At 38.1% G+C, this 26,405-nt stretch overlaps 1 protein-coding gene and 1 non-coding gene across 2 annotated transcripts in view; one reads left to right on the plus strand and one right to left on the minus strand.

Annotated features, from left to right (window-relative positions):
* Positions 1 to 837: 837 nt before the first annotated feature.
* The window catches only part of LOC138707728 (transcription factor RFX4-like), a 58,010-nt gene continuing 32,442 nt past the window's right edge, over positions 838 to 26,405 (minus strand). Inside the window, exons 6-9 of the mRNA XM_069837594.1 lie at positions 15,719 to 15,931; positions 8,084 to 8,269; positions 4,270 to 4,379; positions 838 to 1,266 (exon numbers count right to left, since the gene is read on the minus strand). Coding sequence (XP_069693695.1) covers positions 1,051 to 1,266; positions 4,270 to 4,379; positions 8,084 to 8,269; positions 15,719 to 15,931 — 725 coding nt within the window. The 3' untranslated portion in view covers positions 838 to 1,050. The remainder of the gene's footprint in view (positions 1,267 to 4,269; positions 4,380 to 8,083; positions 8,270 to 15,718; positions 15,932 to 26,405) is intronic.
* On the plus strand, positions 12,438 to 12,514 carry TRNAC-GCA (transfer RNA cysteine (anticodon GCA)). The gene has a single exon. It is a non-coding gene; the product is annotated as a tRNA-Cys (tRNA).

A 26,405-nucleotide genomic window follows, 5' to 3' on the forward strand; every position in this document is an offset into this window, starting at 1 on the left:
TCTTCACCTGACATAATTAGGAACATTAAATCCAGACGTTTGAGATGGGCAGAGCATTTAGCACGTATGGGCGAATCCAGAAATACATATAGAGTGTTAGTTGGGAGGCCGGAGGGAAAAGGACCTTTGGAGAGGCCGAGACGTAGATGGGAGGAAAATATTAAAATGGATTTGAGGGAGGTGGGATATGACGATAGAGACTGGTTTAATTTTGCACAGGATAGGGACATATGACGGGCTTATGTGAGGGCGGCAATGAACCTCCGGGTTCCTTAAAAGTCATTTGTAAGTAAGTATTGTATAATAAAACACTGTTTATATTTTACTTGCTATCTTTCAGTTTAATTGGTTGGAGAGATATGAAGTTCATATTAGCATATATCTTAATTTGATATATAGTTCTAGTCGGAAGGGTAGTTGCTTCGGAGGAATATATGTGTTTTTTAGTAGGTTATTTTACGACGCTTTATCAACATCTTCTGTTATTTAGTGTCTGAATGAGATGAAGGTGATAATGCCGGTGAAATTAATCCGGGGTCCAGCACCGAAAGTTACCCAGCATTTGCTCATTTTGGGTTGAGGGAAAACCCCGGAGAATACCTCAACCAGGTAACTTGCCCCGACCGGGAATCGAACCCGGGCCACTTGGTTTCGCTGCCAGACGCGCTGACCGTTATATGTGTTAATATGGTAACTAGAGAAAGAAATATTGGGTGGTAGCAAGGAAAATATGTACCTGAAATTTCTTTCCCCAACACACACTTCACTTGAACTCACGAAGAAATAGAATTCTTATCTCGGTAGATTGTTTTATTTCTCAAGAAAGTGACAGACAATAGTTGTTAGGAATTTCTAGTAGTACAAAAAATTATCATCTTATTTTGAGTCGTTCTATAATTCCATCCATTTCAGTAGTTAATAAGTCCGTGTATTTGGATTAGAGGAACTCCGTGCTTTGCAGTTTTCCGTCTTTGCACACGGATTTCGGTTCGGACAGGAGACGGATGCTGTCCATTACCACTCCCTTGTTCGAGCGAGCAGACATTAGTTTCATGCAGGTGGTAAGCTTGTGGAGCGGCCGGAGTGGCAATCTGTGTTTAATGTGTACTGCTGGTAGCCTTGGTACGCACAGGGCGTCGGACAGATCATAGGGGTCGACGCTACGTCCACGAAATCATATCGCTTTGCTTGGCTGTAGCGACAGTCTTCAGTGCTGTCCTCCTGCATCAAGCTGCTGTGTCCTATATCCTTGGTGGAAAAATTTGGCTGTAATAGAACAGAAAAATAACGGAATTACTGAGACAGGAATCTTATGCGCAATACATGTTTAAGGCTGCTATTACATTATCAAAGTTCTTTAACAAAGATCTTTTATAAAATATATATTATAAAATATATGACAGTGTAATTTATAAAAGTTTCTTTGATAAAAGATTTTTTTTAGTTGGCTATTTAACGACGCTGTAGCAACTACTAGGTTATTTAGCGTCGATGAGATTGGTGATAGCGAGATGGTATTTAGCGAGATGAGGTCGAGGATTCGCCATAGATTACCTGGCATTCACCTTACGGTTGGGGAAAACCTCGGAAAAACCCAACCAGGTAATCAGCCCAAGCGGGGAACGAACCCGCTCCCGAGCGCAACTTCAGACTGGCAGGCAAGCGCCTTAACCGACTGAGCCACGCCGGTGGCTGATAAAAACTTTTTATAAAATGTACGTGCATCTTGTTAACTGTGATAAAAGATTTCTATACTTTGAAACAAATATGACGGAACGCAAATATAACTGGACTGTTGCTACCACATACCATGCAAAGCCAACATGGCATGCAATGCTAAGATGCTTAGATGCTTTAGTGATAGTGGCTAAAAAAGATTAAACTAAAAGACTTGCGGGTCAGCTTAGTAAATATAAAATTGTAAAATATATGGACTGTTCCGGATTAATGTCTTTGGATGTACATTAATTTCTATGGTCTCACTAAATACACGTTCACAAATAGCCTGCGTTTCTAGCTAGCATGCCGTTATCTTCAAACAAAATGATGATGTTTCATAGCTGTTTAAACGTTCAGGTATAGCAGACTTGTCCGGTTCATGTAATAAACTGTATCTATCACGTTCTTTTCTTTGTGTTTCAATACCTATAATAATTTTCCATATATGCACGGAATTTGGTAAATTCTCGGAATTTTGATTAACTAGTTAGGATTTTCGGAGGATTTACCTAAGTGTGAGGCGAATGTCAGGTCATTACATGACAAATCTTTGGCCATATCCCGTCAAATACCATATCGCTATTACCAAATTCATCGACGCTAAATAACGTGTTTGTGTATGTGTGTGTGTGTAATTAGTCAGCAGTCCGAAGACTGGGTGGAACCTTATAATTGGTACCAGTAAGGTATCACTCATGAGGCAACTAAGTCAGGACATATTAGGATAGGATAACCAGTTCCTTTGTCCCTCCGTTGCATACATCACTGATTAGTAACATAGATCAGTAATGGAACTTGAGATATATAAAAACAGTAATTGTCCTTTCTCTGACACGTCATCAAGTGAAATGTACTGCCTAATAAATACCTAGATGTATCATCCAGAACCCCAATCAGAATTAGTTTATAAGATATACTTTATATATTTCAATAAGCAGTATGATGAAAACGACCGTTAAAGTATTCATCTATTCTAAGCTTGTATTGGGTCAATATCTTTGACATCATTCGTTTTTAAAGCATTTTTCGAAAAAAAAAATGTTTATTTATTTAAATAATTTTATCTCGGAGAGGAATAATTGCCAAAAGCCCAGAGATATTGAGGGATATAGGGCATCCCTATGCATTGTAGCCTAAATAAGCTTTATGTGCACATGTGATTGAATGAGTTTAATGTGATTGAATGGTTAGAGTGTAAGAGGAGGCCCTATGGCCTTAACTCTGCCAGTATAAATAAATTATTATTATTGCTATTATTATTATTATTATTATTATTGCTATTATTATTATTATTATTATTATTATTATTAATGAGTTGCGTACCCATTAATCTGCCCTGCTAAGCCGGCCCCGTCATCCCCCACACTACGCATTCCTCTCCAGCCATGAAATCCTTATATCATATCTCTGGTGATGATCTGCTGTACCTCACAGAGCCATATATTTATCAGTTGTCATATAGCCTACCCGTCAGGCAACCAAGAAACTGGTAGGCTTCGTTGCCTGTTATGCAGAACTATGAGTTATCTAGAACTCACCACAAACAGCGAGGAACATTTATGTTGTGGCGGACGGTGGCTTAGATGTCACGTAAACAAGAGAGATGTCCTATTTTTCGAGACGAAGTTTCTAATGAAAGGGGATTTGTGGAGAGTGTTATTGGATTGACGAGGGAAAATGGGAGAACCAAGAAGAAAATCCTTACAACTTTCCTTTGCCCACCACAAATCCAACTCCGCCGTTACCGAGATTTGAACTCGCGGTCGTAATAAAACATCTCTCTGCCAACTGAGCTACCAAGGAGATTTCCAACAGCTTAAGTTAGTGTTAATATCATTCGATATGGTTCTTATTTGAGGACACTGTCGTCCTCTATTGAATATTGTATATTCCATTACTTTGTGCAGTCTTCACGTAAATACTATTAATAGAGAAAAATTCATTCCGGCACCGGAAACCGAACCCAGGACTTCTCACCTTGATGCGATGAGTGCCCTTAACCAACTGAGCTATGCCGGGATTCGATGCATAGCGCCAGACGAACTCTCCTCCTTTCGTTTTCATCAGTGGCCTACTACCTGCATTTACACAATATTCAATAGAGGACGGCGAGGTGCTCAAATAAGAATATATGTGAGTGTCGCTTTGGCAACAAGAACTAGGATTTCAATACGAATAGAATCATAAAGCCTCAGGCCTGGTTCCCGACAACACAGATAATGCTGCTGAATAACGACCAAGTCGCAAGTGGCCCTCTAGAATTTAAAAATTCTCTTTGTAACTAAGTTCTGACAATGAGCATCCTTCATGTGCTGATTAGTTAAGTTCTCTCTTCTATTTTTTAATTAAAAATCTTAATATCCTTTCAATAGGATAGAAAATCCAGGAGACAAGTGGCACTGGGACGAGGAGCTCACACAGTTTGTCATGTTCGGGGTCCCTGAGAAGGACGTCAGAACCCGCAGAAATTAAGTATTTTTCTTCCTCCAAATTTAACCCTTTTCAATCTAGATCCTAGATAATAAAGGAATACAGATAAAGCAAACTCACCTGTCTCGGACTTGTTAGACAGATATAGTCATAGGAAGATCTAGTGCTTCCGCTGAAGTTTGGTTGGTAAGGAAACGGCATGGATGTTAGCATTGCTTCCTCGTGGTATTCTGAGGAAAAAAAATTAACATAAGTTATAGAAATGTAAAATTTTCACACTGTCATATACATCGTGAAATGGCCTCATGCACATCGATTTCAGCTTAATGTGGTATTTGGGAAGCAGGACTGGTACGTATTATGAAAAAGGTACGAGAGATCCAATTGCATTGCTGTGAACAATAAGCGAAAAATACACAGAGAAAAATAAAGAAGTGTATTTAGTACAACTAAGGAATTGACTGCCACATAAAAATGTAAACCCTTCCCCTGTTCTACTTGTGTTCCCCTTGTTCTCTCCTTGTGCTCCATGTTTTTCCCTTGTTCTTCTAAGATGACGCTGATATCTACAGTAATACAAATGTATTTGATACAAAGAGGATTATTCCTAGAGTGCGACACAGACAATCACTGCCGCAATCTGAGAATGTAATGTGATTTGAAACACAATGCTTTTTACATTTAGTAAACGTTAACCGTTGTTTCCTAACTCAATGCAATACTTTTTACATTTAGTAAACGTTACCGTTGTCTCCTAATTCAATGGAATACTTCTTACATTTAGTAAACGTTACCGTTCTATCCTAATTCAATGCAATACTTTTTACATTTAGTAAACGTTAACCGTTGTCTCCTAACTTATTGCAATACTTTTTACATTTAGTAAACGTTACCGTTGTATCCTAACTCAATGCAATACTTTTTACATTTAGTAAACGTTACCGATGCCTCCTAATTCAATGCAATACTTTTTACATTTAGTAAACGTTTTCTAACATTTATTAAACTATACCGTTGTCTCCTAACTCAATGGAATAACTCAATGCAATACTTCTTACATTTATTAAACTATACCTTAACGCAATGCAATACGTTTTACATTTAGTAAACGTTAACCGTTTTCTCTTAACTCTATGAAATTCCTTTCACAGCTAAACTGCTAACAATGATGTTATTGTTAGAAGTCTGCCAGTAAAGAATGTAGTCTGAAGTTTTCAATTGAGCAGCAATTTGCATATAGGGAGTGGAAGTGGGTGATATGACAGGAGGTCAATGTTATCATTCAACATTGTAACGTACTGCAGCTAAATAAATAAATATAGCGAGCGGACTTTTATGTATTAAAACTTAAAAGTGGTCCCTGCGGTGGTTGAATGGTCACACCTTCAGTCTGTCACGCAGACGGTTCGGATTCGAGTCTGGGATTTTTATTGAAAAATCCAGTAAATCCAGTGATTCTGATGGGGGCAAGATCGCATTTGGAGTTTTACCCCGGGTTCTCCCGTTTCCCCATATTAGGCATTTATATCATTCCTTCAACATTTCTCCATTCAGTCATGCCATTTCATCCCTCGAACGCTGGCTTGCGGCGCCCGGAGAGGACTGGCTTAGGGACGAGTGTGGTTGTTGATGCCTGCTCAAAGCCTGGGTACGCAGCGAGCCTTAATGTAGTCATCGTGAAGATTAGCGTAATAGATCTTTTAAGATCGCACTCCTGAGTCATAGTGCTCCCCTACCGTTAATACATTCTATTGAATAGTTGAGTGAATATGATGTCGGTCAAAACAGTTTTGAGGCTTTGTACATAACACTCATAAATCTAACAGATGAAAGCTGGTTCACGGTCACATAGACAGGATAATGAATCTAGTGAAGTGTGCTTGCTATTTTTAAATAACAGTTCAGACCGTTCATTTGAAATCGCGTCTGAAAAGCAAACACCGCCTACTGAAATCGTACACAAGTCTACAAGTCAAGTGAAGTCTCTTATTAATAAAAGTCAGGCGAGAAAAATGATTTGTAATGTGCGGGACTATTTCGAGAAAGAAGAGACAATGGCGGGCCTCTTATTCCTGTACAGCAGGTGGTAAATAGTACTGCAGAGGCTCTCAAAATAGAAAAGAACACCATCGTTAAAATAGGAGAGAAAAATTTTAAATTGAATGGGCAAGAGGATGAACCTTCCCGACTTGAAACCCCGAGAAAAAAAGGAAAGTGGAAAAGCGGGTGACAAATTTAGATACAGTTCAGGAGGATGCAATACGGCGGAATGTATATTTATATTACAGACGGGAGGAGAATCCTACGTTAAAAAATCTGCAAACTTCGCTTCGAGATGCGAATCATTTCCACAGCAGTGTTTCTTCTCTGCACACTGTTTTAAAGGATTTAGGTTTCAAGTATAAAAAAAAATCAATGTACGTAAGGTATCAACGGAGAGAAATTATCGCTTACACACTAGCCTAAGTACCATATTCGCATTCATACGTTTATTATTATTATTATTATTATTATTATTATTACTATTATTATTATTGTTATTTAGTCTGGTCAAAGACTACCGTATGATACAAATTTATGAGGTTACGATTTCGTGTCAGCTGCTTAGTTCTGACACGGCAGACAGGGCGCAAAGAGCCGCACTGCACTACCGCACAACTTTACAACGTCGCGTCGCTCCCTTTCCGCGTGTGCGAGAGAGAACTGTCAATATCTTTCTAGTTTTGTATAGACTGTACATCAGAGGAAGTTATATCCCATAGTATGGAATGGCGCGAATTTCGTCAATTAAGCAGGGAACATGGAGTTAAGTCATTCGCTAAAATTGGCTAACACTTTCAAATCCAACGGTATTATACTAGAGAGGACGTATTGCTTACTTGTTTATAACATCTATAACTGATGGAATATTAGTCTTAGTTCATAAAAGTCCCCTCCCTTTATATCATATTTTAGAACAAAAAAATATATACAATACGTTCTATCAAATATAATTTTATAACAACAATGATCAAACCATACTGTTTTATATAGGAACAAAATTTGTTTGGCAAAACATGGAAAGGGGATACAAAAATACAGGTTTTCCTCAATATACCATGAAGACCCGAGGGAAAAGAGAGCTCTTTTCATGACCGTAACAAAAGTCAATGATTCGTTAATTCTGCATTCGCGTCCATTCTACTCTCGCGTAAAATAAGAAATCTACAAATCATAGAATGTTGATTGATTTTAGAGCTTTTCTGGAAGTTTTGGCCGTATAAAAATGTGAAAATACGTTGGAGTTTATTTTTCCGTTTTACGGAGGAGGGACGCGAAAGCTTGCACTGCAGCCTGAGGCTAATTGTGCTTACCACTCCTATTCTGTGAATGTTGGGGTAGTCGAACGGCTGCGCTCTTGTACAAGTATAGCACGCTGCTCCGTGAAGTTAATGAAAAACTTGCGATATTCCTGCTTAGATAGAAATGTTATTGTCCCACTTATTTTCACGACTGCATCAAATGATGACATGATTATGATTGGTGGAAAGGAAGAAAATTGTAATGAGTTAGTCTTGTTCCATTTAAAATTACTATACCCAGTTATATATTTCCGCTGAGATACTAAGTAAACACATGTAGAGTCTTAGTCAGGATAGGAGAGCTCGAGAATTGAACTCAGGACATTAGTCATACTCTATTTTACAGTTTACAGTTTAATTAATATTCGTATTACACTAATCTCAACATTGGAGTCACATTTATTCGGAACTCCTTTTTCCTTGGAAATGAGCACACGTGATATTTAGTTATATTCATATTTTCATTACCTTTTTCTCAAAGGGTCACCACGCAACTTAGGAACGTAAAATACAATTTCAAAATAGATTTTGGCGGCGTGTTTTAGTCTTAATTATAAGAGAACTAAGATAATGGCAGAGATTAAGACACATACCTAATATTTCCTGGCTAGTGGTGATCGTAGCCGATGGCACGCTCTGCTTACCAGACACTGGCGATATTGTGTCGCTACACAAGGAAATGTTGCGCATCATTTCAGATGTCCGTTCTTCAGCTTCCAGAAGTTCTACGCAGTGTGCAAGATAGTCGTTCGCTAGGAGGCTCAGCATGTGGAATGATCCTATAAAGACAATAATGCGTATTATGACCAAACAAGAGAACTTGAACATTATTTCCCCAGTTGCCAACATTCCTTTGACTCGTATTGCGGTTAGACGAATTTTATTGCTTATTCTAGTGTAGGATATTTGTCAAGATTTAGTATTAGATCCTATTACACAAATATATGGCATAGAGGGCGACTTAAAATTCGTCAGAAACAGAAACAAGTGGAGACTCGTGGTTTGAAACAGGTCCCTGGTCTAGGGTTGCCAGCTAGCCGGTATTTCACAGGCCAGATCGGACATTTTGATGGGTCTCAACATAAGACCTTGGTCGGTATCAAACCCTTACCGGCCGTGTTTGTAGCCGATTATTTTAACAAATGAGTTAGAGAACTTGTGATAAGAGCTTCTATAAAATACGATGAATGGAATTTTTCTCTATTTCGTGGGACTTCTTAACCTTTAAATCAGAGCAGCTAAAGATATGGTAATTTTAAAATACTGGCATCTGTCTGCAGGAACTGCACATATCCAGAGAAGCCGCAGGGGCTTTAATAAGCGGACCGCTGGTGACCGGGGAAATGTAGCTCCCTCGGATAGATAGCGCCTTTGTGAGTCGTGGAATCGACGCGGCATTGACTTCTAGTTGAGGATGCACATGAATTGCGAACAGATGTCATCGATCTGAAGAGGCTGCACAATAACATCACAAGCAGGCGGAGGAACGGTCTCCAGTCACAACTGGATGCTATGACTGAATCGATACGATGGCAACATGCAGTGAATCATACGTTTGAAGAGCGATCCTAAGTGGACTTCAACAATCATTCTAACATAAGGAGGTAGCACAAAAAGCCTAAGGCTGCAGTGCTTGCCTGCGGGCCCTCACCCGAAGGAAAAAAAAAACACTTCCGTAGCGTAAACTTTCTGTTTCAGATAGCCCCATAAGAAATAGTCCATTGGTGTTAGATCCGGTGAGCGTGGAGACCAGGCTATTGGTCCATCTCTACTTATCCATTTTCCACGAAATTTCAAGTCCCAAAATCTTCACACATGACGTCTGAAGTGTACAGATGTACTTCGGTGTTAAAACCACAATTCATTTCGTACGGTCAGTGAAACATCGTCCAAGAAAATGGGAAGTATGTTTCTCAAAAATTGACATAGTTCTCCTCATTCACGTAGCCCTCTAGTACATATATATGGTCCCATTACACAGTCATTAATTATTCCAGCCCAAACATTCACACGGAATATCTGTTGATTTATTTGGCGTGTAGGGTGAGGAAATTTTTCTTCTGCCCATTGGTGCTGATTATGAAGATTTGTAATCTCTAAAAATCCTGTCTCATCTGTCCGAAATATGTCACGTAAGAAATTAGGATCATTTAGAATCGTATACAGGATCCATAGACAGAGGAGTTCACGGACATACATTATCTCCATGTTGTAAAACTTGTAGGCCTAATTGTATTTTGTGGAATGGCACTGTTTAAAGAAATTCATCTGGTACTTGTGGACGGATTAATAATCCAAAAGTTTCCTCCACATCTGAACCACGTCTGCTGCGGCCAACATGGTGTTGTGGTCTTAACATACCTGATTCTCTCAAATTTCTACGGAGTGTTAGCAAAACATTCCACCCTGGATGTCTTCGAATTGGATATCGGACTTCGTATTCCCTGGGGGTAGCATGTGCATTCCTGTTGCAAAATCCATAAACAAAATGCATATCTGCTTATTCGGCAGACGTAAATCGGGGCATAGTGTAATGAAATTAATACATTATTACATTACTGTACCATAGATATGAGTAGACGAACGACGCTTACGCACAGTAGGCTATGAAAGCAACTGATAGAGCAAAAGGTGGAAGGGACAAATGAATTAATGTTTTGAAGAAGGTTTTAGGTAAAAATGTATAGATAACTAAAATACAGTAGTATGCAATTTTCTACCTTAAATATTTGTAGTATTTCAGCACTATTTCCGGATTCATAATCTATATAACAATGAAGATTCAAGAGGGGGACGATTATTGCTTTCATTGATATAAAAAAATCGGACATGAAACGTAATACTTCTTCAACATGCAAAATAGTACAATCGATTCTGTAGCAGATAACGGAAATTGTTCATACGATTGAAGTTTATTTCGTTTGTTTCTGTGGCATCTCAGATATTTATCTTTACATTTCTAAAGTATTCAGCTTAACTGGTAACTTATATAGCCTAAGTTTCAATAATAGTATTCCACACGTTATTATTATTGTTATTATTATTATTATTATTATTATTATTATTAATATTAATATTACTTATGCATTTGTATTAATTGTAGATCTGGTTGAGTGGAAGAGAAGTCTTTAAGCCTTAATTCTGACAGTTAAAATAGAATAAAATAAATTATTATTATTATTATTATTATTATTATTATTATTATTATTATTATTATTATTATTATTTAAACTTAATCATCACCGCCTCCTGACATTGCATCTCAATACGTGTGAGGATAATCATGAACTTTAGATTCGGAGCACGATTCCATTTTGTTTGTATTTGTAACTGAGAACGTAACCTTTATCAAGTTCTTCCACTATGGTAGTCTCTTTTTAAATTGTCATTTTCGTGGAATTCTCGTTTTCCGATAAAAAAAAATGCACCCTAATACTCATCTTTACATAATCTGTCACCGAAACATATTTTTTAGTGCAGGATATGAAGTACCAGGACTTCCTATATTACCGGACCTGACACTGTAAGCGGAAGTAAACAAACATGGTGGACAATTGAGTGGTTAACGCAACTGTGAAAGTATACGTACTTCATGCGAATGTTTATTGTGTTTCTTGTATCATTTGCCTCTAGTGTAATCGTTGAAGGGTTTATAAGTTAGTACATAATAATAGAATTGTGACATTATAATTAATAGACTATAAATTGTTTTCGTAGAGAACAAAGCTTGAAAGTGGTGTTATGTTGTTAACTTTAAAATGCCTCGCACGTATAGTGTCTCAGGTTGCAAATCGAATTACGATAAAGAAAGTCCGTTTGTACATGTATTTTTGTTTCCAAAAGATAAAGATTTAAGGGATAAGTGGACAAGAAGCATTCATCGTGAACATTTTACCTCAACAAACAACTCAGTGGTTTGCATAAAACATTTTGATTCTGATTTTGTTATCAGAGAAGATAAATTTCCATGTGCGGACGGTTCGTTTATAACTGTGCCTAGAAGGAAGTTGAAATTTCAAGAGGAAGCTTATCCTACAATTTGTGAAAATCTACCTTCCTATTTAACTAAACAATTGCCACAGAAAAGAAAAGACCCCAGTCAACGTTCAGCTACTGTCGTAGCAAGTGACAAACAGCAGTTCGAAGAATGGAATGAAAGGGACAACATAATTGAATATCAAGAATTTAAGATTCAGGTGAGCAACAGAAATATTTCCCCCTTCATTTTTATAGATAAAGGAGATTATGCACTGTTATGTAAAATTGAGTACAACCGCTTTACAGAAGTACCAAAAGAAGCTGGCTGTTTCCATTAAGATTTCATCAGCTCTGAAAGTCCAGGTTTTTCATAATAACATGAGCCTTATATATCAAATATGAATGAGGTCTCGCCCACCTCATTGAATATTACACGACTAGTCTTAACTAGTCAGTTGTATTATTACTGATAAATACGAGAAGAATTCGTACCGGCACCGGGAATCGAACCCAGGACCTCTCAGCTTTCCGCGCTGAGCGCTCTTTACCAACTGACCCATGCCGAGACACGATCCACGGCGCCGGCCGAACCCCTCTCGTTGTACAGTTTTACTGCTTTACTACATGCATTTAAGACGATGCACGTCATATGTATGCAGGAGCGCATATTAAATGGCTTTGTTGCTCTATTCAACATCAATTTAATGAAAACTGCTAACAGTTTATATATATATATATATATATATATATATATATATATATATATATATATATATATATATCAAAATGAATGAGGTCTCGCCCACCTCATTGAATATTACACGACTAGTCTTAACTGATGTTGAATACGGCAACAAAATCATTTAATATGCGCTCCTGCATACATATGACGTGCATCGTCTTAAATGCAGGCAGTAAAGCCGTAAAACAGTACTACGAGAGGGGTTCGGCCGGCGCCGTGGATCGTGTCCCGGTATGGCTCAGTTGGTAAAGAGCGCTCAGCGCGCAAAGCTGAGAGGTCCTGGGTTCGATTCCCGGTGCCGGTACGAATTTTTCTCGTATTTATCAGTAACATGAGCCTTCCCAACAGTAAGTTTCACTGGTGTCTAGGTCATGAAGGAATGTGTGATAAATGGAGCAAATTTGATTGCCTGTTGAGCCATTTAAAATCTTTTAAATTTGAAGATATGGACACTAAGGAAAATTTCTATTTTATCAAGTTGCTTTCTAAATATTGACGTAGACACTTTTGAACAAAAAGGTGAGAATAAACTGAAATTTTTGCAAGAACATTTAGAGCTAGCATTAACTACACAGTCTAGGTATTTGTCGTAGACTTTGGTGTGGGCATTACATTTTTTTATTCTTTTCCTGGTGCATATCATTTTGTGCAATCAAGTAAGATGTTAACACTGCCACATCCATCCTATTTAAGAAGCCTTTTGTGTACAATGGGGACAGATAACTCTGGGATAAATACTTCCCAAGTCTCATACTTACGAGAAAAATGTAAATTGCTTGAGGAACATGAGAAGATAGTTATCATAAAGTTAGACGAAATTTATGTAACACCTAAACTGAACTAAAAGGGTGGTAAAATAGAAGGACTTGCAGTAAATGAAGGCAAGGAACTTGACATTGCCTCTACAATTCCAGTTTTTATGATATCTTCACCTTTGTCCAGTAATGCAGATGTCATTGCCCTCTATCCGGTAAAGAATTTAACTAGTGTTTCGTTGTATAACATGACTTGTGAACTTTTGAATGCACTGGAAAATTGTGGTTACATATCTCTGTGCCTTATATCAGACAACAATCGCGTGAACAAAGGTATGTTTCAGCATATGTGTGGAGCCTCTTTGAAAACTAGTGTAAAGAATCCAGGAAATAATGAAAGAGATCTCTTTTTACTATTCGATTTTGTGCATTAATTTGTTAAAATATATTAGAAATAATTGGTTGAATGCCCAAAGTCAGGTTTTCCATATTCCAGAGATAGACCATCTTCTGTCAGTAGTTCCAGCAGGTTGGATAACAGAACCCAATAGTGAGTGCCCTACATCATCCTTCTCTTGTACCTATTTTACAAAAGAAGCTAGGTTCAATGATCTGATAAAGCTTTATGAATCGGAGCAAAGTTCTTTAATCAAAGAAGCCCCTGCACTAACAAGAAAAGCTCTCTATCCATCATACTTTGAAAAGCAGAAGGTGTCATTGGCATTAAAATTATTCATTGTTGCCCTAGAACGAAAGAAGGCAGAAATTTGCTGGTCCGATGGAACAATAAATTTTGTAAAGCTCATTCTTCGGTGGTGGAAAATTGTCAATGTTAAGAACCCATTTAAAGGGAAGCACTTAAGGGATTCCGATTGTGATCCTATTCAGGGATCTGAGGATCCAAAAGTTATATTTTTAGAGCAGTTTTTACTGTTTTTAAAAGTTTGGCAATCTTCAGAAATGAATGGGAAGCTCTCAAATGACACTCATACTGCACTGACACACACAATCGAGAGTTTAATTTACATGTGTAAATACATATTCCATGAACTGAAATGGAAGTATGTACTGCTGGGAAAATTTCAGACAGACTACTTGGAGGCCAGATTTGGACAGTACCACCAGATGAGTAGTGGTAATTATCATGTTTAGGCAGGGCAGTTTCTAGATTCAGAAAGAAAATTGAAACTCTGTAGTGTTCTAATGATGAAATCAGCATCATTAGGAGAACTGTCAATAACATCCTTTGTATCAGCTTGTTCAGATATGAATACCCGTGCTGTCCAAAATGTACCAGATATTGTCTTGAATAAGTTTGATGATGCATTAGAATATCTACATACAGTTGACATTGACAGAAGTACACAGGAAATTCTAATCTGCATTGGTGGCTATGTTGCTCATAGTGTACTTAACTCGTTAGGATCGAATACAGAAAAGTGTGTATCATGTGTGTTAACTTTGTCTACAGCCAGGGACTTGATAATTGAAAACAATACAAAATTTTCTTATTTTGATGCCATAAACCGTGGTGGTCTGAAATGTCCTGATTTTGTTGTTAGTTTACGTACACTTGTGTATAAACTATTTAACATTTTACTAAGCGAAACATTTGCAAATGACTTCTTACAGTTGAACTGTCAGAGGAAGCTTGTCATGAATTTAGCAATGACTTTCTTTGAATTAAATACCACAGATTTTGATGTAATGCGTAAATGTGAAATGATTTTAAGAAAACTAGCAGTGAAGTGCAGCAAGGTATTGGCCAACATATTTATTAATAATTACTGCAATGCCAAAATGAAAAGCAGGCATTGAAAGACAAAAATAAAACCCATGGAAAGTGTTCCAAGTTCAAAAAATAGGCTGCTGTGCTCTCCAAGCTGTGAATTCCTAATCGTTTTCAGTTGTACAGCCTATTTAATCCCTTGTGTATGTATAAGTGGATATTACAGTGATAAACTATAGTGAATAGAGTCATTTCATTCTGAATCAACATTACTGGATACAGTGAGAAATTACAGTGAATAGTTTCATTTCATTCTGAATCAACATCAGTGGATATAGTGAGAAACTACAGTGAATAGTTTCATTTCATTCTGAATCAACATCAGTGAATATAGTGAGAAACTACAGGGAATAGTGCCATTTCATTCTAAAGCAACATCAGTGGGCACAGTGTTAAACTGTACGTAGTGAATAGCTAGTTTTATTTCAACCAATCTCAGTGAATACAGTGACAAAGTTTAGTGACTAGGATGACAGGACTCCATATTATATAATTTCCAGTTGCTGATGAAATCTATTTGTATAATCCAGGTAAGATTTCCTAAATCCTGAAATAGCAGCTATTCAGTATTGTATTACTGCCTTCAATTTCCTCACAAATCTGAATCGTACAAGAGTTCATTGGTAAATTGCCAATATTCATATATAAAAACAGATTGGTCTAGGCCTAATATAATAATAACATACCGGTATTGAAGCTTTTAATCAGTTGCTTTCTTTTATTATTGGTGTATATGTAGGCATATTTTTATGTTACTGAATGTACTATGTTCATTTATGTAGGTAAGGAACTTTATTATTTATTGTTTCATTGAGAATTTTGTTAAAATAATCTCATCGATGCCGTATTTATTTTAACTCATTGCAATCTATGAAAGCCCTCCTCCGGCCGCCATCTTGGATGCCAATGTCAGGTCCGGTAATATAGGAGGTCCTGGAAGTACATAAGAAGTTGAGGTACGTACCGAAGGAGTGCGTGGATGTGAGCGTGAGGTCGCGGAGTACTCGTGCGCCGACAGTGACCCAGATGAGAAGAAAGTGGCGCGCTATTCTTCTCACAGGGCAGCCGCGCTCGCGGGCCGCGGAGGTGACACAGCGGTCTACCACGGTCTCGAACCACTGCACCAGGATATCCAACCCTACTTGGTTCTCCAGCAGATATTCGAACTCCTTGAACACTGCAATAGTCGCAGAAAAAAATATGTTGTTTTATTTTTTTCCATTTACCAGTGTGAGAATTACTTTTGTCCAATTTATCGTGAGAAACTATTATAACTTTTTTTGTTTGGACAGATATTGGAATTTTTGTTTTTGAGCGTTATGTTAGAACGAGGGGCTAACATGAGTGTGGAGATTTGGTGCATGTAACTACATTATGGTACAAGATACAAGCGACGTCATCGAGTTTTCAAATAGCACTTACATACTTTAACCATGTTACGTTGATTACACACATTAAGACGAGTTCAAAAATGTATTACAATGTCACCTTCCTAATCAATATCAACAAAACGAAACAAAAACGTACTTCCAATGTGATAATATTATGCTTTGATAGTCACAGAAGATGTTCCAAATGGTGACCATTCACATTAATGCACATTCGAAGGCGTTCCCCGAAAGACAGTATGACTGCCCGGCATGTTGCTGGCTGAATGAACACACAAGCCTGTCGAATGCGTTGCTGCATGTTGTCTGGTGTTGTCAGAATGTTCTGGTACACACTGTCCTTTACAGTTCCTCACAGGAAGAAGTCGAGTGGCGATAGATCTGGAGAACGTGCAGGTCACTACGTGGATTGTGGCGTGGACAGTTGTCGTTTGTTTACATGTTAAGACAGCAAACACACAACACACGACGTGTATGGACGTCAGTCGTCTTTCGTTTTGTGTAAGTTAATGCACAAGATGAATGGGGTACCACAACAAATGGCACATTCTGATGGCATTCATTTTGCATTTTGTTTTTTTTTATTGATTGGGAAGGTGACATTGTGATACATTTTTGAACTCGTCATAATGTGTGTAATCAATGTAACACGATTAAAGTATGTAGTGCTATTTGAAAAATTGATGACGTCACGTGTATCTTGTACCATAATGTAGCTACATGCACCAAATCTCTACACTCATGTTAGCCCCACGTTCTGACATAACTCTCAAAAACAAAAATTCCTATATCTATCCAAACAAAAAAGTTATAATAGATGCACAAGAAAAATGGGACACCCTGTATAGGTAGCAGCTGAAAACAATTCACTATTCCATTTCTCTAAGAAGCAAAACTACGGACGGAGTACATTCTGGAATACAAGTAATCAATGCAAATGTCTGACTTTGGATTACGACGCTTGGGTCACTCCATTACATTTTGAGGAGAATATATTTTTAGTCCCGTGAACTATTGTATTAGCGGGCGATTTTAGAGACAAAGCTATGTTACTCTTGGTTCAGAACTCATTTTTTTGTCAGAATTATAGAAATGTAAGTCTCATTAGAGGATAACACAATAAAAATTCCTGTCTGAAATACGAGGCGCATCCAGAAAGTAAGTTTACTGATTTTTCCCCTTGAAAGTAAACGCAATTAGCCGTGTCAATTGCGCATGCGTAACAGATCTATGACGTATCAATCATATGCCAGCAGGACAGGTCCCGCCTGGTGCCAGTAGCGTGGCAGCAGTGGTCCGAAATTGAAGCTCTTATTCCTTCTCCCGCCGCCTGCGAAGTTTGGTCGGTGATAAAGTTCTTTAATGCACAAAGCATTGCGCCAATTGAAATTCATCGGCAATTCTGTCAGGTCTATGGGCCGAACATCATGAGTAAGCAGATGGTGCGTCGCTGGTGTAAGCAGTTTTCCGAAGGTCGTCAAAGTGTCCATGATGAAGAGCGCAGTGGGCGACCGTCCCTCATCAATGATGATCGTGTTGAGCTGGTGCGGCAATGCATCATGGGGGAACCGTCGCTTCACGATTACGGAGCTGAGCAGCCATTTTCCTCAGATATCGCGATCCTTGTTGCATGAGATTGTCACTAAGCACCTGCTGTTCAAAAATGTGTGTGCCAGGTGGGTGCCGAAAAACCTGACAAAATGCAACGTTTAGGAGCAGCACTGACATTTCTGCAACGGTATCACGATGACGGCGACGAGTTCCTCGACAGGATCGTCACGGGCGATGAGACTTGGATTTCGCACTTCACTCCGGAAACCAAGCAGCAGTCAATGTATTGGCGGCATAGTGGATCTCCGGTCAGGACGAAATTCAAACAGACCCTTTCGGTACGGAAAGTGATGTGTACGGTGTTCTGAGACAGGAAGAGCATTCTGCTCATTGACTTCCTTCCAAGAGGTGAAACAGTGAACGCTGACCGTTACTGTGAAACACTGCGAAAATTGCGACGTGCCATTCAAAACAAGAGGCGTGGAATGCTTACTGCAGGTGTTGTGCTTCTCCATGACAATGCTCGTCCACATACGGCTCGGCGCACAGCAGCTGTTTTGACGGAATTTGGCTGGGAGTTGTTTCATCATCCACCCTACAGTCCTGATCTTGCTCCCAGTGATTTTCACGTTTTCTTGCACCTCAAGAAATTCCTGTCTTCCGGTGAGCGTTTTGGCAACGACGAAGAGCTGAAGACGTCTGTCACACGCTGGTTCCATTCACAGGCGGCAGAGTTCTACGACAGAGGGATACAAAAGTTGATCCCACGATACGACAAGTGTCTCAATTCTGATGGTGGCTATGTTGAAAAATAGCTGAAACTTTGCTGTACCTGTTGCCAATAAATGTTTTCCTGAAAGTGTGTGTTCTTTTTTTTAATAGGGAAACTTACTTTCTGGATGTGCCTCGTACATCCAGTGCCTTGTAACCATCCTTTTGGGGCTGCAAGCCCTGAACCAACATCATCCCTATGTGCAACTGTTCACTGTATGTGACCAAAACTAATTTGATAATCCTAGTTGAGGATGTTGCAAGAGGGCGAGAACTTGAAGTGTATACTATTCATATTATTTCTGAATAAGAATAGTTACTACCGATGTTGGGAGAATGAACGGTTTATTCACGAAAATTGAGTAAGTAGGTAGGTAAGTAACCAGGTTACCAGTTTCAGCCTAGGGTCCCCATAATATTTTCAACAAAAAACGGGACATTTTGTAAAATTATTCATGTGACAAATAACTTAAAAATTGGATTAGGCTAAATATTAGCCCGTAATTGGTGAGGTGGTGACTGTGAGTACCCCAGCCATTGTGAAAAAAGAAGCCTGCGCCAGGTGGATGTGCGGAGATATTCTGTTTTTCTTTTTCATTGCTTATTGTGCTGCCTGCTTCCCTAATTTTAAAGAAAACCTAGTTAAAGCAAATAAAATTACTTGAATATATAAATTAAAAATTCAGTTTGATTACCTGAGTGCTACGATTCAAGTTTCTAATTTGGGGTAAGTGCAATCCCCACCTCACCAATTACGTGACTAGAAAAATACCTCAGCACTTACGGGCTAATCTAATAATATTAGTAATCACTTCAAAATCTTAACTTATGACATGAAGTTAATTTACACTTAGTGCACTCTGAAATTTCTCCCTGCCTTTCGATAAATAGAAACTCAGTTCTTATGTTATTCATTCTGCAATTTTGTTTAGACATGATGATGCTGATGAACAACGATAATTATTATACATAACACAATGCTCACACAAACATCTACCGTCATTGCACTTTGAAACAGAACTTAGTTACTCAGAGCGAGGATTTCAGTAGCTACCCCAAGTGGTACCAAAAAGCACGAGTCACCATAGATTACAGTTACATAACCATGGTGACCAGACATCCCGTTTTACCAGGACAGTCTCTGTATTTAGTACTTCGTCCCGGTACCCCGAAAAGTTGTCACGGGACGCGCTTGTACAGGTTGAAACAGTGTTTCCTTGCACTGCCCAGTGATCCGAAACTCGGAAAACCTCGCCAAAATTCATTTTTACAACAATTTTACCTACGATTTTTGCTTTTGGCACTTGATTAACAACATATTGGGTCATATAAATTTGACACTGTAAGATTTATTATTTAATAAATACGGCGGTAAGAACAGTTTGAATTTGCATCTACGTAAAAAGTAGATTCTTCGCCCAACAGTGCTTATTACTGTGGAATTCCGGCCACCAAGTCACTCAGTTGAGTGCGCTCCTTGTATAATGACAGTTGACTTAATATATGTCAACATATATGTCGAACTTGGAGTCAGGCAACAAATGGAAAAACATTAGAAGAGAGGATTTTATCTAGTGCTGTGAATTGAACTTCGGAGTTGTTCAGTGGTTAGAGCACTTTATACAAGAAACCAAGGACCCAGGTTCGATCCCCGGTGCCTGAGAGAATTTTTCTCCTATAATAATAATTAAATTTGCATGTTTTAAAATTTCAATTTTTAAGCTAATGAAAAACAGTACTTTTTTCCAATATTTAACACACGTAGTATTATGCCTAATGAATTTTAATATCAAGAATGGCCTTTCCAGAACACAAAGAAGTAGTAAAAATGTAAATATAACCATTGTCTAATTTTACATATTCGACAAAAGAATAATGTGTTGAAATAAATTATTGTTGAGCTACAAAAATTTGTAGCTGAACGTAGCAATGAGTTTACGTTTCAAAGAAAGCTTATAGTGTGTAGAATGTGATAAAATGAAAAACTATTGCAGTCACGTGCAGTCGTGAGTATACGTGATGTTTTAGTGAGAGCCTGCATTAGCGCATGGGCCAGCCAGGCAGGTAGGCGCCACGCTTCCTCAATCAGCGCCCCCACATTGGCGCAAATTTCTGCAGATTTTTAAATTTGTATTGGTTATTCAAGTAGTGCGGATATGTTGCAGTTTCGAGTGGGCATACTGTTATTAGTATGATCTTCATTTTACTTTTGCGTGTTCACAATGGAATGTCGAAAATCTCGGAGAGAACTGTACGAAATTCTTCGACAAAAATCTGGTGAAGGTAGAAGTGAACAACAAACACATTTAATTAGTTAGAGCCTTTATTAAAGTATTAGGAACCACACGTCACCTGAAGATGGAAAGAAAATAAGGACGCAAGTGAGGATTTTTGTAAATGAAGAGTCCACTGCAAGAATGATGGATGTCATTTGGTATACATTTTTGAGGAGAAGCAATTGAAAGTTTGAAATGCTTAGTGCTCAAAGCTTAACCGTGATTTTCCGATCATGACTGGACAATGACTATCAGTGTTAATGCCATATAACTTTCTATGTACATTCTATATATCTTAAGCTATGCATTGACAGTCTTGGTCCATTTTCGACAAGAAAGTGACATCCATCATTCTTGCAGTGGACTCTTCAAATTATTATTTATGAAACTTGAAAAGTGCCGCAGAAAACGTGTGACATTTCATTAAGTTATACTAGTTGTTGAATGAGTTTGAAAGTTTATCAGTGGTATAATCGGAGAGGAACCCTCAGGTTCAGAAGAGATTAAACGAGGACGTCGTAAATTGACTTTTGATTAAAGCAGTAATAGAGGTAATTTACAAAAAAACAGAAACAACGCGTTAAGAACAAAATGTGATCGAGTTAACTTTTGCTACAATAACAAGACTTGGAGTTAGAAGAAGGGAAGGAGGTAGCTTCTAAAACAAAGTTGTCTTAATAAACTCTTCGAGAGCTGGAAAAATCCATCGGGCGTGGACTGACTAAATCAGACAAAGAAATGCGTGCTTATTCAGAAGAGGAAGTTGTATAATTAATTGTCGAGGCAAGTTGAAGTGACAACAATATAAGTTAATGTGGAAGAAATGTTGATTTGTATTCCTCTTATCATCTGGTACTAGCAGCTAAAGAACATTGTTACCAGCCAAAAGCGTCAATGACCTTCAATGAAACATCTGTAGTAGTGAAGCTACAGAAATTTTTGTACCATATAGCAACACGTCTAGTAAAAATAAAGGATACTGTAATAGGATCATTAGATACAATGAATCCAGATGGTTTTATGTTAGTGTCAACGTGAGGATTCGATGGCAGTAGTGGGCAACAAGTACTTACAGTGAAATTCATGTCTTTAAAACATGTATAGTGTCAGTTCAATTACTTCACCAAGTAGATGAATCATCTCAGAAGGTAATTATACGGTAAATTCCTCATTCTTCGTCACCTCGACACTACAAACCCATAAGAATCCACTTTCACTTGCTTCTGCTGTCACTGGTGTTGATGAAACTCTTTGATGTCATTTTGATCACTATTTATTATGGATACAACATAAATGAATCAACCTTCAATGAGTATGCCTTAAATACTGCAAAACTTCTTGTATAAAGATATCCTTGGTATTTATGCCCTCTCTGTACATAAGATTCTTCTGTATGGAGCCGCTTTCATTTCCGCCGCACTTCTTCCATTTGGAAAACGTCAGAAGAAGCTCAAGAGGCCAGAAATAAAGATATTAAATTATTCCGAGAACGCCATTAAGGAAAAACCTCAAGGGTAGTTGAAGACGAAGACATTTTTAAGACTGACTTGACTTCTGATCCAATCTTTACATAACTTCGAAAACTGCCGAGAAAACCTGAAAAATCCCTTCCATCTGATTTAGTGCACCTTCTTAAAGAGCTGCCATTTGACATATCTCTAGATTTTTCTTCCAGACTGACTTAACGTTACTTCCGACGAGGACGACGATTGCGAAAACAGCGACGTGGAATGAGTTTTAAGACATGCTAATTTATTTAATAAAATTATTTATGTATTAAAATGTTTATTTTAATAGAGATAAAGTATTATTAAAGTTTAAATTTCCAGGTGAATATATATGTAGGCCTAATTAATATGGCGGTATTAAATTTACTGATATAAAATGTACATGGGCCAAAGAACAAGTACTTTGTGCTTAACAAGCTATAAAGCATTGAATTAGTTACTTATGATGTTATTTGCATGGATTTATAAAAATATTTACTATGTAATTTTGCCGGTTTTTCTGCTCTTTCGGATCACTGTGCACTGGTGAAAATGTTTTGAAAGCGGTTTTATTTTACCCTCGAAATATAATGTGATTCACTGAAAATACGTTGACAGCTCCGTATAGGGTTCAGAGTTCATAGAAACTGTTAGAGCATGGTCGACATCTCTACTGTGAAAGATTTACTTAATAAAGTAGACGAAGAGCAGCAGTGTATTACTTCATCTCAATTTGGAACTTACAGGCTACTGATGCTTTTTTCATTAATTGTGTGGAGCACATCAAGAGATGGACCCAATATGATGAAAAGCTCAAATTATTTAAATGGACCACTCTCAAGAAGAAATTAGTGCGGTATGAAGTAAAAAAGAGTATAAACATTTTATCGGCAAAGTATAAAGCACAATGAGACAAAGTCAGCAAGGATTTATAGTGACTATTTCGTTTATATGACGTCATTCTATTTTCGACCAATGAAGTGTAATGAAATTTTGCATTCCAACCAATCACAGCCAGACTTTGCGATAATTTTTGCAGCTAGAATTAACGCTATCAATTTATCGCATGGTCGTTCTTTTGTTTAGTCGTTGTCGCCAACTGTTTCCCCGTGAATTGATGATCATGAATACAATAAGATGCACCTACACAGTTAAACTTTTCTTTCAACTTTAAAGCAATGAATGCAAGACTGATATTTAATATTAATTAATATATTTACGCAGTGAAGACGACGTTCAAAACGGCGCACCATGTACTGTAGACACAAAATCTTCATGCATCTTAATTGAACGCACCTTTTAAAGTTGATTACTTCAATATTCTTCTCAGATTGCACGCATACACGATTGGAATATTGAACTGTGTAGATGAGCTTTAGTTCCGTTATACACTACAGCGAGAATGCGTTTGTCGAGCTATAAAAAATGCTTTCGTGTAGCACTGATTGTAACGGTTGAAATAAGACACAGCTGACATTGGTCCTGCTCCCACAGGTAACATAACCTATAAGTAGCCTATAAAATTTGTATTTTGTGATTGAAATGAAACAATTAATTGAAAGTAAGATGTTCAAATTTATGTAACATCATCGCATATCAAACCCAAAGATCTTGCATAGTAATAATGTCTTTTCATCAAACTGCCTTCCGTATGACGTAATAAAATTCGTGTTTTAATTAGGCCCAACTATACAGAGATGGCTTCACTGTGTACAACATGTCTCGCTGTGAATACATAAGAATTGGCATGCAGGGTGTTTAAAAATGCGGGGCATAATTTCAGGTATGTATTTCCCACACGTAGACAATCAAAATAGTTCATTACAACATGTGTCCGGAAATGCTTCATTTCCGAGCTATGGCCTTCACAACATTGAAATTCACCGGAACGTTTTTCTTTTCGCAGGTCGTTGTCATTACAGAAGATGTTCAAAATGTCCACCTCCTGCTTGAATACAGACCTCACATCGATGTCTCATTGACCTGCGAACACGATCCCAAACTCCAGGAGTATTGCGTATGTCCTCAGAACATGCCACAATTCGATTCCGAAGGTATTCCAAATCAGGCACCGGAGACGAATAAACCAATGATTTTAAATGGCCCCACAAGTAGAAATCGAGAGGGTTCAGATCAGGTGAGCGTGGAGGCCAAGCAATTGTGCCACCTCTACCTATCCATCGATCAGGAAACCTTCGATCCAAGTACCGGCGAGCCGTACGACTGAAGTGTGCAGGAGCGCCATCATGCAAGAAGTGAATGTGTTGACGATTGATCAGTGGAGTGTCTTCTAAAACATGAGGTATGGTGTTTTCCAGGAAGTTTGTGTACGCCTGCCCCTTAAGTCTGTTTACAAGTACATGGGGTCCAACTAATCGATCACCAGTGATACCGGCCCACATGTTGAGGGAGAACCGCACCTGGTGATGAGATGGAACTGTTGCACGTGGATTTTCATACGCCCATACATGCTGATTGTGGAAATTTGTTATGCCATCTCGTGTGAACTGTGCTTCATCTGTAAATAATACTAAGGCAGGAAAGTTCGGATTTACACCACACTGCTGCAAGAACCACTGACAGAACCTAACTCGTGCAAGGTAATCTGCTGGTGACAGGGCCTGTACACGTTGCAAATGATAAGGATATAATTGATACTCTTTCAACAGTCTCCAGACAGTCGTATGAGGAACACTGACTTGCAACGCTACCCTTCGTGTGCTGATAGAAGGAGTCATGTCCACAGCCTCCAGAATCTCCTCCTGTACTTCTGGAGTTGTAGATCTTGGTCGTCCCCTTCCCAAACCAGGAGAGTTAAATTTTCCATACTCGCACAGACGGTAATGGAGACGTACAAATGTCTTCCGATCTGGACATTGTCGCTGTGGGTCCCTCTCCTGGTACAAACGACGAGCCAGCGCAGCATTGCCGTCCGCCTTTCCGTACATGATGTGTATCTCTGCCAGCTCTTGATTTGAATACATGTCGCACAGTCTAACGCCTACACAACACTGAATGTAACCTTCGCCTCGGAATGAACTGTCAGAGCGCCCTCTTAATGTCTCCTTTGACGGCAACGACCTGCGGAAAGAAAAACGTTCCGGTGAATTTCAATGTTGTGAATGCCATAACTTGGAAATAAAGCATTTCCGGACACATGTTGTAATGAACTATTTTGATTGTCTACATGTGGGAAATACATACCTGAAATTATGCCACGTATTTTTGAAACACCCTGTATAGCTGTCCCCACTGTTACTGTTAAATTAAATTATGATTTCAGCAGATAATGAAATTATTTATGTCATAATGGTAAGAGAAAAGTGTAGTACATATAATTAACATTGTTAAACCTGTATTTCGCAATTGGCATTACTGAATAATAACATCAAATTTCTTTATTGCAGTAATCGATATTCATCTACGAGTATTTCAACTTCACAATGTCTGAATAGGTTAAGTATTCGTTAATAAACAATTATTAACATTTTGTGATCGAATTTTAGGGGTATATTATTTACATTTTATTTTATTCACGAAATAGTCCTAATAAATGCCACTCGAGGTCTGAGATTTCCCAGATAAATCTCAGACCTCTCGTGACATTACTACAGATATGTTCACTCTATTATAAGAAATTGAAGATGTTAATATGAGTCAAAGGAATGCGAAGAAATAAATGCGACTGGCAGGTGGAATTGTACCTCATGAAAGTGTAAAGAAAATTTTGTTATTTTGGACAACATTTTATTTGCTGCGTATTTTTTTTTTGTTCTCTTCCAGGGAGCAATTGAAGTCTGGGACGTGTATTCAAACTTATGAACATTTATTAGATTGATCAAAAGAGCAGTGCTTCCCTAAATTAAGTTAAAACATTAATTGTTGAAACTCATTTTAATCTCTTGTGTCGACTTCTACACTTGGATACAAAGTACTCAACAGGAAATAATGCAAATCTACTAATTCTGAGAAGCACATGCAATATATATGATTAAAAGGTCATTTGTTTTAATTGGGTTATTTCACGACATTTTATCCACTGCTAGCTTTATATAGCGTCTGAGTGAGACCAAGGTGATAATATCAGCGAAATAAGTCCAGCGCCGAAAATTACTCAGCACTTGCTCTTAATGGGTTGAGGAAAACCCCGGAAAAGACTTGAACCAGATAGCTTGTCT

This window comes from Periplaneta americana, chromosome 10, assembly GCF_040183065.1.
Source record: "Periplaneta americana isolate PAMFEO1 chromosome 10, P.americana_PAMFEO1_priV1, whole genome shotgun sequence".
In the NCBI taxonomy this organism is placed as follows: domain Eukaryota; kingdom Metazoa; phylum Arthropoda; class Insecta; order Blattodea; family Blattidae; genus Periplaneta; species Periplaneta americana.